The sequence below is a fragment of the Ceratotherium simum genome, chromosome 4, assembly GCF_057802395.1.
Source record: "Ceratotherium simum simum isolate JZ-2026a chromosome 4, ASM5780239v1, whole genome shotgun sequence".
Lineage (NCBI taxonomy): Eukaryota > Metazoa > Chordata > Mammalia > Perissodactyla > Rhinocerotidae > Ceratotherium > Ceratotherium simum.
Genome location: NC_141903.1, coordinates 82,705,562 through 82,723,519, shown reverse-complemented (window position 1 = coordinate 82,723,519; position 17,958 = coordinate 82,705,562). Strand labels below are relative to the sequence as shown.

General features: G+C 39.8%; 1 protein-coding gene across 2 annotated transcripts in view; it reads right to left on the bottom strand.

Annotated features, from left to right (window-relative positions):
• Positions 1 to 15,334, bottom strand: part of EDIL3 (EGF like and discoidin domains 3) — a 374,627-nt gene extending 359,293 nt beyond the window's left edge. Inside the window, exon 1 of one of the 2 annotated variants that reach the window (XM_087430080.1) lies at positions 14,748 to 15,334. In XM_087430080.1, the coding sequence (XP_087286206.1) occupies positions 14,748 to 14,814 (67 nt within the window). In that variant the 5' untranslated portion in view covers positions 14,815 to 15,334. The remainder of the gene's footprint in view (positions 1 to 14,747) is intronic. The other variant, XM_004420388.3, reaches the window with a different exon arrangement.
• Between the last annotated feature and the right edge of the window lie 2,624 nt (positions 15,335 to 17,958).

Sequence of the window (17,958 nt, the reverse complement as noted above, 5' to 3'; positions counted from 1 at the left end):
CTACAGACTATTTGAGTCCCCGAAAAATCCATACGTTGAAACCTAATCCCCAATGTGATGGTGTTTGGAGGTGGGGCCTTTGGAAGGTGATTAGGTCATGAGGGTGGAGGCCTCATAAATGAGATTAGCGCCCTTATGAAAGAAGTTTCAGAGAGCTCCCTCACCTCGTCGACTATGTGAGGACCCCAGTGAAAAGATGGCCATCTGTGACCCAGGAGGTAGGCTCTCACCAGACACTGAATCTGCCAGCACACTGATCTCTGACTTCCCAGCCTCCAGTACTGTGATAAACAAATTTCTGTTTTTTATAATCCACCCAGTCTATGGTATTTTTGTTATAGCAGCCCTAACAAACTAAGACTGTCAAATATCCCCCAAAATACAATAATTTAAAGCTAGAAACGTAACTAAAATATATTTAACATAAATCCAAGGATTGCTAAGCTTTGGTGATCGGTCAGTTTGTCAGATGGATCCAGGTTCCTGTCCTCTAGAATGTGCCCCAGGATAACTGTGCCCTTTACAGTTATAGCCACAACCACAATTAAGAAAATAATAATGCCTAATGTTTATTGAGGGTTTGCTATATATAATTTATGCTAATAAATTATAAAATATTCTTAAAATGTATCAGAATAATAAATTATCAGAAATGGAAAAGGAATAACAAGCAAGTCCTCTATTGATTATGGAAGACTCTAGAAATAGTATTCACAAGAGTACCCAACAAACAGATCAGACTGCTCAGTAGGTGAGTTATTTCACAACTTCAGGAAACAGAAAACTCTTAAAGTATTTAAAGTGCTCCAGGGAAGAGAAGCTTCCCAATTAATTCTACTAATGTAGGATTTCCCCAATACCAAGCTTGAGAAAGATAGCTAAAAATATCATTCATGAAAATAGATGCAAACATCCCAACTAAAATATTAGCAAATCATTTTCAGATATATTTTTAAGTAATTACACACAATGGCACAAATATATGACAAAGTTAGATTAATTAAAACCATGTTTTACCATCACACTAATAGAGAAGCAGCCCAGTAAGTCAGTCTCTGAACTGAGGCAAATATACAGAATTCAGTAAATGACATGTTTCACTTTCTAACAGTTGTTGTAAGTTGTGTTGAGACATAGAGCTAACCATTTGGTGGGGAAAAAAAGAGCAATTCTCATGCACTTCAATATGATGCCAAAAGCAGAAATCATAAAGAAAAATATGGATATATTTTACAAACTAAATTTGTTTCAATTTTTGCATAACAAACATAATAAATACAATATAAAGACAAATGAAATTGAGGCAACGTACTTGAAACGTATACCACACTACTTTAACGTTTTTGAATGGTGAGGCTTGATGTGAGCACCCTAAACAAAAATGAAATCCACTCCTGAAATGCCTCCCCCCTCCTTTTAACCTACTAGACAATTTCCTTTTCTTGTTCTCCGTTCCCTTCATTAGAACATAAGCTCTAGGTGAGCAAGGATTTTTGTCTGTTTTATTCATTATTGTAATTCCAACACAGAATAGTTCTTGGCATCTATTTCTGCCCAATAAAAAGTTGTTGAATAAATAAATTATAAAACCATGTGGTATAATCCATTTTATGGTTAAAAATATTACTTCAAAATATCTATTTACTGAAACAAGTCTCTAAATATAGACACCAAAATGTCACCATTGTAATTTTTCTTTCAGAAGTGCATACTTAACAGGTTCAAAAATAATTAAAACTTTAAAACAAGGATGAGGAATTAATTGCCCCTTAAAAAAACTTGCACAGTTTTTTTCTCATCGCACAGAAAGGAACAAAGCATTAGATTTTACAATTTTCCTCTACACAATCCTGTGCATGCTGTGTACCTTTGTTAGAAAGACACGTTTTCAGAGCTTTCAGATTAGGAGTGGAAATCGCACAATTACTGGGGTCACAAGCCCACAAATTGTTTTAGAACCACTGAGGCATTTGAGAAAGGTAGAAGTTTAGCTGCCCACAGGGGAGTAAACAGCAGTTTGTAGTGACATAAGGATTGCTATTATACAAACAACCCTAAACAGAGCTGTTTCGGAGGCTCTTGGCTCCTGAGCAGACACAGCTCCCAGGTGCCGTCTTCTCCCCTCCGCCAAATCCACCTGGGTTCAGCAGGCGTGCCTGCGTGCTGCGAGGAGGGAAAGACGTCAAGGTTGGAGGAAAGTTATTGCTGGTGGCGCTTATGGGAGTGATCGCCAGGGCACTGGGGCAATTAGCAAATCAAAGGGTTACCTGCAGCTCCTTCACCTGACAGTGAAAAACACCACCAAGTGCTTTGATTTTGTTGCGCATACTTTTATTGTCAACCCGATAATAAAATGACAGTCTAACGCTTACTATCTATATACAATTACAACTATCTTATTGTGATTTGATAATTTAAGGTAAAACCCGAATCTTGCTTTCGAATTGTTTATAAACTAGACAGCCATGGAAACAAGTACGTCATTTATTTAGTCAGCTCTTAGAATTTGCCACTACTAAAGTATTTATTGCTTTCTAAAAGTGTATCTCTTGCACCATAAATCACACGTCAACGCAGCAGTGCTTCAAGTAGATAAGAATTTATTAAACGAGTTAATCGGTCTATCAAAGGAACACATTTTTTTTTAACCAGAGAAAGATTTATACACCAGCAGACTTGTTTTTCATTCATGTTTTTCACTCATTCATCCCATTCATAAATTCAGCCAACGTATATTAACTGAGTGCCTACTATGTGTAAGGCACCATGTTTGCAGCTGGATATACATATCAGGGAACAAAACAGATGTTCCTCCTGCCCACATGGAGCTTACATTACATTGGAAACAAGATAGAAAATAAGCTAATAAACAAGTGCTTATATAACTATGATTTTTGAAAAATGCCATAATTTTAAAAAAGGATGTTGTGATAGTGAATAATGACAGGGGTATACGGTGTGTGTATGTGTGTGTGTTGGAGCGTCAGTTACTTGGAGAAGGTGATCAGAGATTCTCTAAGGTTGTGCAATTTAAGCTGAGGAATGAGCTGGGAGCAGAAAATGACAACATATAAAAGGAGATAGCCAGAAATAAATACAGAAATAGAAAAAAATACATAAATAGAGATAGAGGATAGTTTCAAGAAGATAATGAATACTTTAAAGCCCCAAAAAGAAATAAATATGCAAAAAAAAAAGCTAAGGATAGGAATTTGTGCATAGCATTATTATTTAGCAGATATGTACATGATATTAAAATAGCAATAAGTAGCCTAAAAATATAATTTGTGGGAAATGAAGTTAGGTTATTCTGAGACTCTGTGGACACAGAATATACCATATAATAGTAACAATCATCATGCTAAATACAGAATGAAAAAAATAAGGTAAAATTCCAGTGAAGGCAAATGCAAAACAAAATTATGAAAAAAAAAATGATATAGATAAATATTATTTGGAAAAAGGTGGTCTGATAGAGAAAAAGAACTAGCAAAACAATAGATTAAAAATTAAGAATGTCTTTGCAAACTTAAAAAGTACAGACTAATATGTGTGGCATTATTTTAGGGAAGCACATCCCTGGAATTTTCTGCTGAGTTTTTGGCATGACTGTTGAATAACTATGTAGGCTACTTGGACAGATTCCAAATGAAACAACTAAAATGATGAAAGGAATGACTTACAAGGACAGATTAAAGGAGAAAATATGTACGACATTAGTATGTCAGAAACTAAAGAAGAAACATTATGGTTTACAAATATTTGAAACACGTAACTTTGAGGAAAAAGAATTCGTTGTGTTGAAGGTTGCACAATTATGAGTATGTTGAAAAGGAAAAAGCAATGTTCTCCTAGTAATAATGTTATTTTCCAGTAAGAACCATTAGGACAAATGATCCAAAGATGGGCAAGGATTAAGGGCATCAAGCAGACATATTAGACATTCCCAGTAACCTAAACTATGCAGACCTCAAAATACATAGAGGGCCATCTGAGTAGGGCAAACTAGGTCAAGGCACAGCTGCAGAAATCTTCCCATCCCCAAGCTGTGTTTCAAATTTAATGAGATTCTTCCTCAGATTTGGGCCTTTTCTCTGTAGATTGCTATAGTGAAAAGAGTACTGGACTTGGGTCTATAAGACCTAGTTTTGAGTGCTGATCACTTATTCTATTCTCAGTCTATATCCTCTTCTGTCAATGGGGATAATAATAACCCCCTGGGTTGTTCAGAGGTTTAAAAGAGCTGTTGCACATGACAACGTATTTTATTGTGCTTAAAAGCATTGCTCTTAGTGAGGTATATCAATTATTATAATGAGCTTAATGTGTCAAAAGCTGTAGGATGAAGACTGTCAAAGAGAATTATTCCTGGGAGCAGGTTATTATATTGTCTTCCTGCTCTAGAGGAAATCAGTTCTCCTCTGAGTCACTGTTTACCCTGCATCCCTCTTAATTGGATACTGTTTTCTCTCCCATAGCTTCTAGACCTGAGATGTGGCACGAGTCTCTCTTACTCCTCCATGCGACTTCATAGATCTCTATTCCCCAATATTACTCCCTTATTGTAATTATCTCCTGATCTCTGTACCACATCCCCTCATTCCTTGAAGATTTCTGTTCCTGGATCACCGTCATTCTCTCTAACATTTCTCCTGGTACAATTTTTTGGAATTTCAATACCCCCACAGATGATTTTTCCAAGACCTGGCCATTCATGCCTTGACTCTTTACTTCCAATTATCTTGTCTTCTACCCTCCCTCAACCATAACTCTTATGGTCATACTCCCAAATTTGTAATTATCAATAACTGTAATTACAGTATAATTAGTGCAATGTCGCCATAACCTTACTCCTCACAACATCACTTTCTATCTTTCTTGCTCATTCCCTTTAGGAACCCCCTCAACCTTTCAGCTCCACCAGGATTTCCAATGGATTCTATTGCCATTTGACAGCACTCCAGTTTTCTTAGTGCCAGGATAGGAAAGAGACTTTGGAAACTAGCTTAGTTTGGGATTTAATGAAGCAAACTGGTGAAGGCATCTGAGCTGAGAAATTCATAAATGGTTGAATACCTCTTGAAGTGGATAATCACAGAGACCAGGTTGGGAAAGAAGAGTGATAAGAAGGACTAAATATTACAGCAGTGACAAGAGTGGATTCAGTGGGAATGAAGGGTGAGGAGAGGTAGAAATTCAGAAAATTCTGTAAGAGATGGAAAGTCTGAGAAATTTAAAGTCTTGGTTGCTGAGCAAATCACATGATGAGAAAGTCTAAAGAGCAGCATTGGCAGCAGGCACCTAAAAACGGAGACGGGGATCATTTGTGTTGGGAACTTCCGGGAAGTTTAATACCAAAACGTTAAAAGGGTCACAAGCTCATGCGTTCAAGTTTTTAAGGGGACAAATGTTAGAGAAGAAACAAAGTTCTGAAGCCACTGAGGAAGTTCAGCGTCCTCTTGGTTTAGTAATGGGCACCAAAGAGGAAAGGAGGTGTTATAAGCTGATGGCAAGGAAGTGTTAATGCTGGACTGAGAAGCAGTGTGGAATAGTTTTCAAAAAAGCAAGTAGTACACTCCTCCTTCTCATCTCATGAGTCCAAGAACTGAGAAAAAAGCACAGCTATAATTACCTCAAGCAAAGTGGTATAGCAGAAAAGAGTAAAAAGTAAGTTGGAATCAGAACATGTAGAGTCAAGTCCAAACCCTCTCATTGGTTGCTTGAATTACAGGTCACGCAACTTTTCTGAACCTCAGGTTCCTTATCTGTTAAATGAGATTAAGAATGCCTTCTCTGCTTATGTTCCCTAGAATAGAGAGGGGAAACGCTTATGAAATTCTACCTATTGTTTTATTATTATTATTTTAGGGGAATAAATATAATAAAGCATGTGGAGTTCCATTTCAACTGTTAAATACTATACAGATGTATAGAAGATATTAATAAGGTAATCTCATACTAGATGGTACAATTTTCATTATTTTGTAAAATACTTAAAGTTAATCCCATTCTAGTTTTAAAAAAATAAGCCATATTTTGGTTAAATAATTTGTAAATCAGAAAATATAATTTTCTAGCTGATGTGCTTTGAGACCATTTGGTGCTTTTGTTTGGCTAAAATTTCTTATTGGGGTTACATAGAAATAAAATTAAATGAGGATGGGATGTAAGGCAAATTAAATATCTTCATTAAACTAGCAGAAATAAAAACCTTGTTAACCTTTAAAATCACTTTGTTCTACATTACGTATCTGAAAATTACAGAGAAAGAATGCGCTTATACACTGTATTGAATAATAAGGGAACAATGTAGAGAGTAGTGGAATCCTAGAAAACCAAAAGAAATTATAAACATCATATTGAAATAAAATCAAATGGCAAAATTTTGAAGAAAATGTGCTTCGAATCACTTCTCAAGTGCTCTTCTTCTTTTTCCCATCTTCACTATTCTTACTAGCGATGCTTTACTCTGAAAGACACATTAACTCTATCCAACCAAAGAGAGCATACTCCATCCTTGATTTCTGAATGTGAAAAGAAATGAGGTATGACACTTTACCAACTGAAATTTGAAAACTTAAAAAAATATTATCCCAAGAGAATAAATATAATTTATCCCTTCCAAAATATCTACCAGTTAAATAGTAATTAGATAACGATGTGTGTGTGTTTTCCAAATAAGAAAATCACTTAACAAAGTATCTCCACAACATACAGGACATGTCACTCAGTGAAACACAGCAAGGTTTAGTAGTTAAGAGAGCAGCCTTTAGACTTAAACTGGATTCTAATTCTAACAAGCTTTTATTATTATTTTTATTATTTAACCTCTGTATCTCTGTTTTCTCATTCCTTTGTAAATAATAATGGTGCCTGCCTCATAGAATTGTTGTGAGAATCAAAGATGACCTTTAGAACAATGAAACACATAGCATCCACTCAATAAATACTAGATTTATTAACAGTATTTAAGAAAGATATCAATCCTATCAAATTTACTTGCAAAGGATATCTCAAATATATAATTTCTCTTCAAAGAAAAGAAATATCAGAATGAATGCCCCTTGTTAACTTGTCTAGCAAGATGCTTAAACTGACATGGTGGCAGTCCCCAAGTAAAGAGAAGAAAGGAGAAAACAAACTGATGCCTGAAAAATTACTATTTCTAGGTCAAAATTAAAGTTAGCTGGAAATGTCAGAACCTTGTATCTCACAAAGGTACCTATCACTTAGAGGTAGCTTTCCTTTTCACTGAAGATGCATAACAAACAGAGAAAGCACTTTTTATCACTCCTGTACACTAACATTATACTTTTAACAATGCTCTTATGGGAGCATTGAGAAGTATTTTCAAAGTAGGCTCATTCTACAACACAGATTGTAAAAAACAGGTTATATAAGAAAGCGAGAAACAAAGCTTTTAAAGTTCCTGAAACTACTTTTGACTTGTTTTTTTTTAAACAAAGACATACTGCTGCTAAAGTATGTGGGTATTTCTTAAGGAACATGGATGTGGGGTGGCGGGGTGGGGTTTTGGGGGCGGTGTGGGTAGCTCCATTTATTTCAATAAATAATAAGTGTCTGTTTCGGGTTTTGCTGTTGTCTAGTTGTGTGGTTTGTTTTGCTTAGCACTGTTCTAAGCCCTGGTTCTGTAGGAAGCACAAACTATGAAACAAGAACTTGGCATATAAGTATTAAAGCATTTTGAATGGCAATTTGCTTTTTGCTTGTCTATAAACATTTCCGAAAAGTTAGTGTTTACAATATAAAAGTTAAACTATAGAATAAACAGGAAAAATACTGTGGATAAAATTAGAGTTCAATTAGCATTTGGAGAGAAAAATGTGAGCAGAGAAGGGCATCAAAGACAGAGCACAGAGAGAGGACTCATGCCTGTAGGTGGGAGACTGCTCTACATTACCGGGAGGGAATCATCAACTTATTCAAGTAAAAATATTCTCCATTGTTTCCACTTAACTGTTCTAGTCTTTTCTGCTCAAGAGTCATGAGCCCATTTTACCTTGGCTGTCTTCATATAATCTCCAGTATCAGTAAAATGAAAATGGTCATCCTGACCTCAGTACAGGAAGAAACTGAAGAGGATTATTTTTGCACTCCCAAAACAAACAACTTCATCAAATACCAAGCATAAACCTTAAAGAATGCCCCGTGGCCTAACTCCATTTAGAGATTACCTTCAAATCAAGCACAATATCATCTAACAAGACACGAAAACCTTGGCCTTCGCATTTATGAGTTATACTAGATTACTTTTAAAAGAGATCAATCAGTTTGATACAGACTTGTTTTAGAAAATAGAAAAAGTAAAGATACAGAGTCAATCTTCTTTCTCCATAGCAACAATCACATTCAAAAGTGCTTTAGTGCTCAAAAAGTCTTCGCTTAAATTCTTGTACTTAAATCCTCCATTCTACTTTATGCACTATTAAATCTTCTGTTGAACAAATCCTACACAGTTACTATCGCTATAATAATGCATATTTTAAGACAAAATAGCAGTACATTTTCTTCTAAAGTATCATCAAATAATCGCAGGACATTTTATCTGCATTCTGAAGTCTATTTCTTGTCTACCAAATCGAGTCCTGTGTTTTTTAATACCTTCATTCACTACTTCAGGAGGAAAAAAATCAATAAAAAATATATGATAACATTTTCTCTGGAACGGTGGGAAAATAAAGTTCCCAAACAAGCCAATTCTTCAGATATCTGTCTCCTTCACCATTAAGGAGGTTTTCAAGCTTAAACATTCTTGACAAAATCTCTTCAATGATGCATACATTTCACTGCCTTAGTACCCCCAAATGTTGAACATATCACAGAGATGTCTTTGTGGAGGATGCAAGACCAATATTGGCATCAATTATTACAATATTCTCTCACACAGTAATGCCTATTGGCCTTTAAACTTAGCTCCCCCAATGTCCCCAGTTTTTTACACTGAGAAGTATCACTACTTTTGCATATACTTTTTCAGTCTCCTCTTTGCCTAATTGCTGCCATATTTTATTGCTCTGATTAAGCCTGGCCTATTACCTCACATGTCTTTCATTTTCTTTCGTCTTCCAGTTTATAGAGAGCCCAGGAACTTAAAAACCAAGAGAAATAGACTTTTCTATATGACCTAAGGCCTAAATATAATATCTATTCTAGGTGGTCAGGAGTTTTGTTGTTTTCTCCTAGATTCTCAGCTATGTGCTACAGGCGAAGCAAGAAACTTCTCTACAAGTAGGGTGGATATAAATTATTGCCCAGGTGATAGTTTCAGGCAGGACACTGTGATCAAAGCAAGGTGTAAAATCCTGAGTTGCTCCATAACCTCACATCCTATTTTATCCCAGTTTATCTTTTAAATCTCAGGATTTAGTAGTAGAGTCTTCACATTATCATCATCTTTTTTTTTTCTCACAAGAAAATAAATTGTAAATTCCACAGTGTTTTGGAGATTTGCAACCTTTTAATAAAGACGACAGAATTTTATAGCGGATGCTGTGCCCTACTAGCCATCCAGCAAGGAAATGTTGGGGGCGAGGGAGAAGGGGAGAAAGATGGCGAGGGAGAGAAAGAGAGAGAATTTTTATCTTAGGAGGACTCTGACACAGAAAGGATGCCGCTGGAGACAGTTTGGCACGATGTCAGCGGCTGTATAAAGAACTGAGAGAACTTGCAGAAATGGCGTAACGGTGAATCTGGAGCACAGTTTGAAGGGCTATATCAGCAGATGCTAGAACCAATTTGCAAGGAAAGGTTATGGGTTAAGGATCAATTAGAAACAAATAAACAATGTTAAGTCACTGACAGCTATTAATACACAATAGGCACATATATAGAGATTAATAACTGGCTGAATTGGGTAATGACAAAACTTTATGTAGCATAACATTTAGTATCTTTTGGCCACATGACTTATGTTACTTAGAAACTTGCAAGCTCCAGGAAACATAAGCACTCACCTCTCACCAGTACTGTAAATGTGTATAAATATGCAGTTGAATGTATATCCATGTAAATCAACATAATGGACTTTCTATTTATCAAACTTACAGTTGGTATAGAGAATAAGCTTAAAAGTAGGCCAAACATCTCGGTAATAATTGTTTTATTGCAAGCACCTCATAGCTCTGTGCATTTCCTTGGAAGGTACTCAGGAGACCCCTGAAAAATGATGGTTCAACTTAGACGTGCATTTGTTTGTCTGTGGTAGTTAGAGCAACTCTCTTTCCAAGTCAAAATCCTGTGGTACAAGCAGTAGGTCCTTACAACTCACCCTGCCTCTCCTTCTCAGGGGAGCATGGAAAATGAACTGATAACATCAGTTTCAAAGAGAGTAGAAAGTTACTTTGTGTGGATTTGCAGATTAGCATTTACTAGTGGACTTCTTTTACTTTTTCCATCTTTCCTTTAAAAGATCTCCACTGATTATCCTGAGATCTACTGGCAAGGGCACAGTTGATTTCAGTCTACTTTTCCCCTCAACAACTCCCTCACATCAAAGACTTTTTAGAGGTATTCTCAGTGACAATTAAGTGATAATTCACTCAATGTAAGTACTCATGTTACTTAATTTCTAGCATTATCACATAACCATGAGAAAAATTTCAATACTTACTGAACTTCACTTGGGCAACCATTTGACTCTTTGTATACAAATACGTGTTTACTTTTATTAACCAAAAGATATTACAATCATTACATGGTCTATGATTTAAAAAACAAAAACAAGAACATGCTAGGCATCTGCCTTAAAAAGAAAGACAAGAATTGAATAATAGGAATGGCGGGGCTTTGGTTTTCTATTTTTTTTTTTTTTCATAATAATGTCAGTTTGCAAACTACATAGGAAATAAACTTAACCGTATAAAGAATAATTTGATTAGCCATGGTAGAAGCCATACCGTTGATCACATATTTGCAAAATTGGCTATTTGTTTCTCACTACCTACTCGTTCAGCTTTACTTTGGCTTGAACTGAGTTCTGAAGCCTGCACCATTTTTTTGTTTGTTTGTTTTGGCAAGGATATAATGAATCTAATACATCATAAATCACACTTGAAACTATTGCACCTGCAAGTGTGTTCAGTAAACAACAAATATCAGAATTACTTTCTTAGGCTTTAGGAATCTCTCGCATCAGGCAGGTTTTTAAAATTGTACACAAATGATAACATATACAGTCCATCCCATTATTCAAAACTCTTCAAAAGAAGAGAAGTTTAGAAAATAATCTAATTAAAATATTATCTTAATTAATATCAGTGAAATTAAGAGTTTTGATTTTGATTTTTTGGACATTAAAAACTGTCAAACATATTTTGTAATGATTTTAAGTAATCAAGCTATTTTATTTTAGTCATGTATATTTTGTCCTTTTACTTTATATTGCTATAATTTTGTGAGAAGGAAAAATCATATGTATCTAGCAATAAAAGCAAACTTCATTAAAATATTTATTAAAAATATCCTAGATCCTGAATACATGTTTTATACAAACAATGATCTTACGATATTTGAGAAAAATACAAGAAAGTTTTAATGTAGGAAGAGATCAGAAATGAAGTCCATTTGCCTGGGTTTGTAACTTCAAGACCATAGAAGGAAGAATAGACCATTTTAATTTTTTTAACCATTAATTTTTATTATAAGTGTTTTCCCAAAACCATATAAATTTAAAACAAAATACATTCCAACTCTAAGGAAACATGTCAAGAATAATCAGAAAAACTTTTTTAGGACCAGAAGAAAAGAGTGTGTGTTGTATCATGACAGAGTATGGCACCGCCAAGATTTTACATTAGTGTCAAACTGTCACAGCAAGATACTTTATTTTCACTTAATTATTATTTTAATTCAATATTTCAAAATTATTTTTTAAATATTTCACCTGGAATCTGAAGTTAGCACTTATTTTTAAAGTATAAAATTAATGGTCATGTAAATTAGGTAATGAAGACACTAATGTGCAATATTTTTCTAAAAAATACGAAAACCTGCTATTTCAGCATAAATATTGCTCTACTAATCACAGAAGCTTAGTATTTTTTATCTCGAGTGAGATGTTCAGGTACAAATTTATTCTCACATAGAGTTAACTAAGAATTGCCATGGATTTAAAAAAATGCAAATACCAATGAGTCATAGTATTTAGGACACGTCTAGACATTTTTAGACAGTGCCATTTGCTTAAAGACTTCAGACACAAACTGCAGGCACAGGGACAGACTGCATAAGATGTCACGTGTTTACTGCAACTGTATGCATGTTATTGGATTTTAGAGCAACACATAACGATGAATAATTTAAGAGTTAATAAAATATTCAATCTGACTGATCCATTGGTTTAATTTTAAAATAAAAACGACTAATGAAAGGAATTACGTGTCATCAAATCCCAGGCACTAATGCACGTAAATTGCAACCCACACAGGGAAACACCAATTTCTAAAAGGCATACATTAGATAAATGATATCTGGGGAGGGGGTTGCAAGGGAAATTCTCAGCGTTAACACTGGCTTCAATAAGTTTGCTCAAAGTTTAATTGTTTGGAGCTGTCATGCACGCTGCACTCCGGCTTCCGCAGGGCTGGAGGACAATAAATTGGAAAGGCGCAGGTTGAACAAAAAGAGCTCATGGAAAATGGTCCGTTTCTTTCCGAAGCCCTCTTTCCCTCTCCCCACAGCCTGGCTGAAAAAAAGGAGAAATCTACTAAGAATATGGAGTACACTGGTGCCATAGCATTGTCTAGGAGCCGGAATGGAGAGCCCAGGCGACATCACCACGGTTGGTTTGTCTGGCCGAGTGAGCTACGTCCTAGATGTGGGTATCCAGGAGGCAGAGCTCCCGGCTGCAGCGAGCAGGGACTCACCGCGCCCCAGGACTCCTGCACCCAGACCGAGCGAGGCTAGCGCGACCACACATGCTAGACTCCCGATCTCCTCCTCCAGCGCCGCCGCCCTCCACCTCCGCGGGGACACAGGGTGGTGGCGGTGGCACGGCGTAGGTGCGTGTGAGTGGGTGTGTGTGTGTGTTTTCGCGTTTGGGGTGGGAACAGAGGCGGGGAAGGGAGGAGGAGAGGGGAGTGCCTGCAATTCTCCGCTTCCCCTTTCTGCTAAGGGATCAAAGTGCAGAAGAAATCCAGACGGGAAATAAGAAAAAGGAAAAATATCGATGGTGGGAACGCTTTTTCATGTCGCTGGGGGCCTCGACCGAGCAACTACAGAGCCATTATCATTCCTTAACCTTCAGTGGAGTGGTGTCTCTGCCTGATAACTGGAAGGGCACTTTGTAAACGCTGGCGAGGCACACACCTACACACATGCCTACACGCTGGGGGAAAAAAATCTCATTCTGGGGGAGGGAGGGAGGGAGACCGAGGAAAGGCGCGGCTGTGGCTCGCTACTGGCAGGGCAGCGAGGGCATCTGGCCAGGAACACCCAGCTTCTTGGGCAAACAGTAGCCCAAGAGTCATCCACAGTTTGCCTGTGAAACAAACAGACGGATGGGTGCATGGATGGATGGTGTCGAATACTCATGCAGTGTCTAATCTCAAATGGATTCGAGTCAACGCATTTTTAAAACCCAACTACCCTTTTTCAGAGGCACAGAATTTTAAACCCTGTAGTGCACTCAGCTCTCCACTTGAAGCAGCCTGCGGAGGGTTTTATTACCCGCGGGCCCCTTAGAAGGGGCCGCCTGCATCGGTTAGCGCAGAAGGGGCGCAAGTCCCCCTCGCGCGGTCTCCCCAGAGTCCCCGCCGCTCCCCTTGCCCTTTCCCGGCGCCAACTTCGGCCCTGACCCACGCAGAGACGCGGCCAGGACAGGGCTTGTATTGACGAGCCATCCCTGCAAAGGACCTGCAAGTCGTCTATACAAGTCAGCAGGAAACTCGTCGAAGTCCTGTATTTCTTTTTTTTTTTTTACAGACTGGTTTATTTCATGCAAGTCATGGAAAGCACGACGAGACCAGGTCCTACAACTTTTCCGCTCTTGGGTGGGGGCGCTAGGCCTGCCCCGCACCGATTCTCTATTACCAAGTGTTACGCTCGTAACCGGGGGGAGTGCTGAGCAAAACTCGAGACCCCTGCGGTCAGAGGAGAGGCGGTTCTGGGGTTTTTCTGTAATCGATGCTGCGCGCCCCGGATGGGGAGGCAGGAAAAAGCCAAACAGACTTAGAGCCGTTTCCACCTCGGCCAGAACTCCCAACGCCGGGTTCGGATTTGCAAACCGCTCAGCCCGGGCCCCGCGCCAGAGCACCGCACCCCGGGGAAGGACGGCCCGGTGGCTCTCTAGCCTCTTCCCGTTTCAACTAGATGACGCCCTGGGCACACTCGCTTCCCCCTCTCGAGTCCCCACGAAAGCCCCGCCTGGCGCCAGTAGCCCGCAACGCCGGCACTGCCCAGGGATGGTTCGCGCGGCGACCCGGTGACCGAGTGAGCCACGGAATCGCGGGTTCCCAAGAGCTCCGTTCCCTCCTGCCTCCTCTCGGGCCCCGTCTCTCCTCGATCCCACCCGGTACCCCGCACCCTCCTCCCCGCTCAGCCCCGCGCACTCCGCTCTGACTTTGCGAGCACTTTTCCAGGGAACCCAAGGCGCGCCGCCTCCTCCGCGCCGCCCACGGCGCCCGCCACCCCTGGTGCGCCCGGGGGACCGCCTCCAGCCCCCTGCGCGTCGCTTCCCACGGGACTCCCCGCCTGTCCCGCACCCAGCGGCCCGGGTCCCGCTGCCTCACCTTTGCAGAACTGGGGGACACTGAGACTGAGCCCGACCAAGAGCCAAGCGGCCACCGAGCGCTTCATGATCCCGTCTCCCGGACGTGACCCCGCTGGTCCCGGGTCGTAGCGGAGGGCAGTGTCGCTGAGATGGCACCGCAGGGCAGGGGCAGACCCCGCCCCTGTCGGAGAATTCAGGAAGATGTCTTCTTCCCGCAGCGCTTCCTTAAACAAATTCTTGGAGAGGGCGAGAAGAGTGGTGACCAAGGAGAGGGATCCTTCTTCCCCCTTTGCCTGCTCTCCGGCGCCGGGAGGTGGGCGAGCCCCGGGAGCCGCGGGCGGGCTCAGCCTCGGCGGCGGGTGGGTCCCGGTAGAGGCGCGGCGGGCTGGGCGGGGCGCGGGCTCCCGCGGCGGCTCCGGGTCCCCCGCGCGGGCGGCCCGGCAGACGGTGCGCTGGGCTCGCGCCGCTCTCGCCGCCGCGGCTGCGGGGCTTCCGACTTGGAGAACAATGAAGCGTGAGCCGGCGGGGAGCGAGCGGCGGCCGGGAGCGCACTGTGTACAAACAGAGGCGGCGTGCGTGCGAGCCCGAGTCTCGCAGGCGCGCTCCCCCGGCGCCCGCCCGCCCCGCACTCTCCCTGCTATTCCCTCCCCCAGTCTCCCCCTCTGTCTCCCCCTCCTTTCTCGCTCTCTCTCCCTCTCGCGCGCTCTCTCTCTCTCAGAGGTGGCTCCTTCTGCTGGAAGAGAAAAGGGAGACAACTGCAGCCACACCCTGGCACCTGCCACCGCCTCTGAAGTTCCTACATTGCCTGTACCGTCTCCACCCACGCCAGACACTCGGGGGTTAAGGAAAGTACCCTTGGTGTCTGAGATGCTCTTGGTGTCCAGCACTGACTTTACAATGAAGCACGTTAAGGATTCCCCTGTAATCCCGTTTTCAGGATAGCCAGGAGAAGAAGTTAAGAGATTTTGAAAAGTGGCTCTTGGGACACGAATCTGCGTGAGAGACAGAACCCTGCAAAGTGAATTGTCCCAGATTCTCAGGAAATGCGACTTAGCCAGCAACCAGACTCTAATCAGCTCAGACAGGGCTGCTCTGCTGTTCTGTCTGCACTTTAGTTATAGCTCTAGGGCTGGGGAGAGAGGGTTGAGGCTCACCTGTTCAGAGGGGCAAAAACGTGAAGACGTAGGGCAAACTAGTAGGAGACGTGTCTCCTTAAGCAGGACATCTGTGTCAGATGAGAAATAATGGGACGAGTTTGGGGAACTTGCAAGAAAGTAAAAGACAAGGGCAGATTCTTGAAGCATCACTAAGGAGGATCAAATTTCCCTGCTATCCACCGAAAACAGTATCAATGGACTGGTTTTTGCAGTGAAAGTGGCTAAACCAAAATACAGCCCATGGCTAACAATAGTGCTTTCTCTTCTGTTTTTCCAGTCAGAATGGTTGCTTTAGTGTACATGGATTCAATTCCGGCAGTTGCAGGTACCAAAATGAAACACAGATTTTTTTTTTTCTTTTTTTCTTTTTCCTTGTTCTAGAGAGGTAGGGAGAGAGACAAACACAGACATAGAAAATTTTAAGGAAACATTCTTGAAGGCAGGGATTTGAAAGGAGAACGTACTAAGAAAGGGGTGACAGAGGACAATTGGCTATGCAACTTCATCTCCTTTTGCCTCTTGAGTCCTTTAAACTTCAGTTTTTACCTTCTTTTGGAATTTAAAGTGAGATCAAGGATGCAAGGCTGATGGAAAAGTCATCCTGCATACTGCTATCAAGGAGTTAAAGTTTTGTACCACAGGGAGACAGACAGAAAACAACAGCAACAGCAAAAATTATTTCAAAACAAGGTTTGTTCAGATCTCATGTTTGGTGGGAGGGCAAAAGAACATTTGTTTAAATGACTTTGCTAGGGAAAGAAGGAGAGTCATTTATTTACTGTCTAGTTTCATGCTTAAAGCCACAGATGTTAGAACAAGACACTGCTGTCCAGAGCTGCAGGAAAGAAGTTTTAAACAATCAAATTCCAGCTTTTTGGCACATCATTATTACTTAATTTTGAAAGCATGCTTTGGGTCATGCTGTGGTGTGTCCATCATAAAGCATCTCTTTAACTTTTTGAAATGAGATGTTTAATATGAGTTTTACAGTATTATTTCTAAAGGATAGTACTAAATCTCGAAAATGTAAAATCAGAAACCAGTGTCTGTGTGATATTAAAGAAAAAAGAGTGTGCAATAATTTTGTTTATTTTCCTATTTTATTCCCTGTTTATTTCCACTTTTCTGATAATATATGACCTTAATAAGCATTTTAGAAAGTTAAATAATTTTTTTGGCAACAGTGTATGTTACTAAAATTTTATCTTTCTTTTAGTTTAAATTCTTTTTTTAAAAAAGAAAACTCCAGGAGAGCATAAAACTACATTAAAATGCATATTCTATGACCAAATACCTGGAATTGTGACTATAAAGGCCATTCTGTATTACCTGGTAGACCACTTGTAAAATATGTTGCCAGTTTAATACCTCTACTTCCTTAAGTTCCATTTCAAATCTAAATTTGATACATAGTCTTAGATCCATAGCTCCCTGTGCATAATTACCCTTTCTTTTTTTCCTACTTATTGATTAATGATCATGTACCAATAAGCCTTTCATTTTGAAAATTCCAAGCACTTTACCTAATTTACATCTATAGGACTCATTTCACTCTTACTAAATTCATATATAGCCTCTTCAGATGTGGAATATAAGAAGTATTAAAGACCACAAGAAATAGATTTATTTAAAAAAGTAAAAGGACAAAATTCTGTTATGAATCTTTTCCCTCACATAAAGTGCTAAGGGACCTTTACTAATCACATATGATCCAGCCTACAGTTTTATAGCTCCTCCAAATATGTGCCTAAAGTGCAGAAAATGAATCTATACATCACTTGAAGACAGCACTTCCCAAAATATTTTCTGCAGGCTTACTTTCCGCAAGATGTTAATAGGTTTCTGGAAAAAAAAAAAAGTTCCATGGTCAAATAACTTTGGGAAACATCACATATCAAAGCAGCCTCTTAAAGATTCATGGTGAACATTAGCAGACTAAAACTTTGAAAGGTCCTGCGGTTAAGAAACTTTTCCAAAAGTGTTTAATCCAGCATTTTGCACTTTTCTTTTTTCACTGTGACAAGCTTTTTCTGAGAACACCTGTTAACATATTGTAGATTATTGCTACAAGGA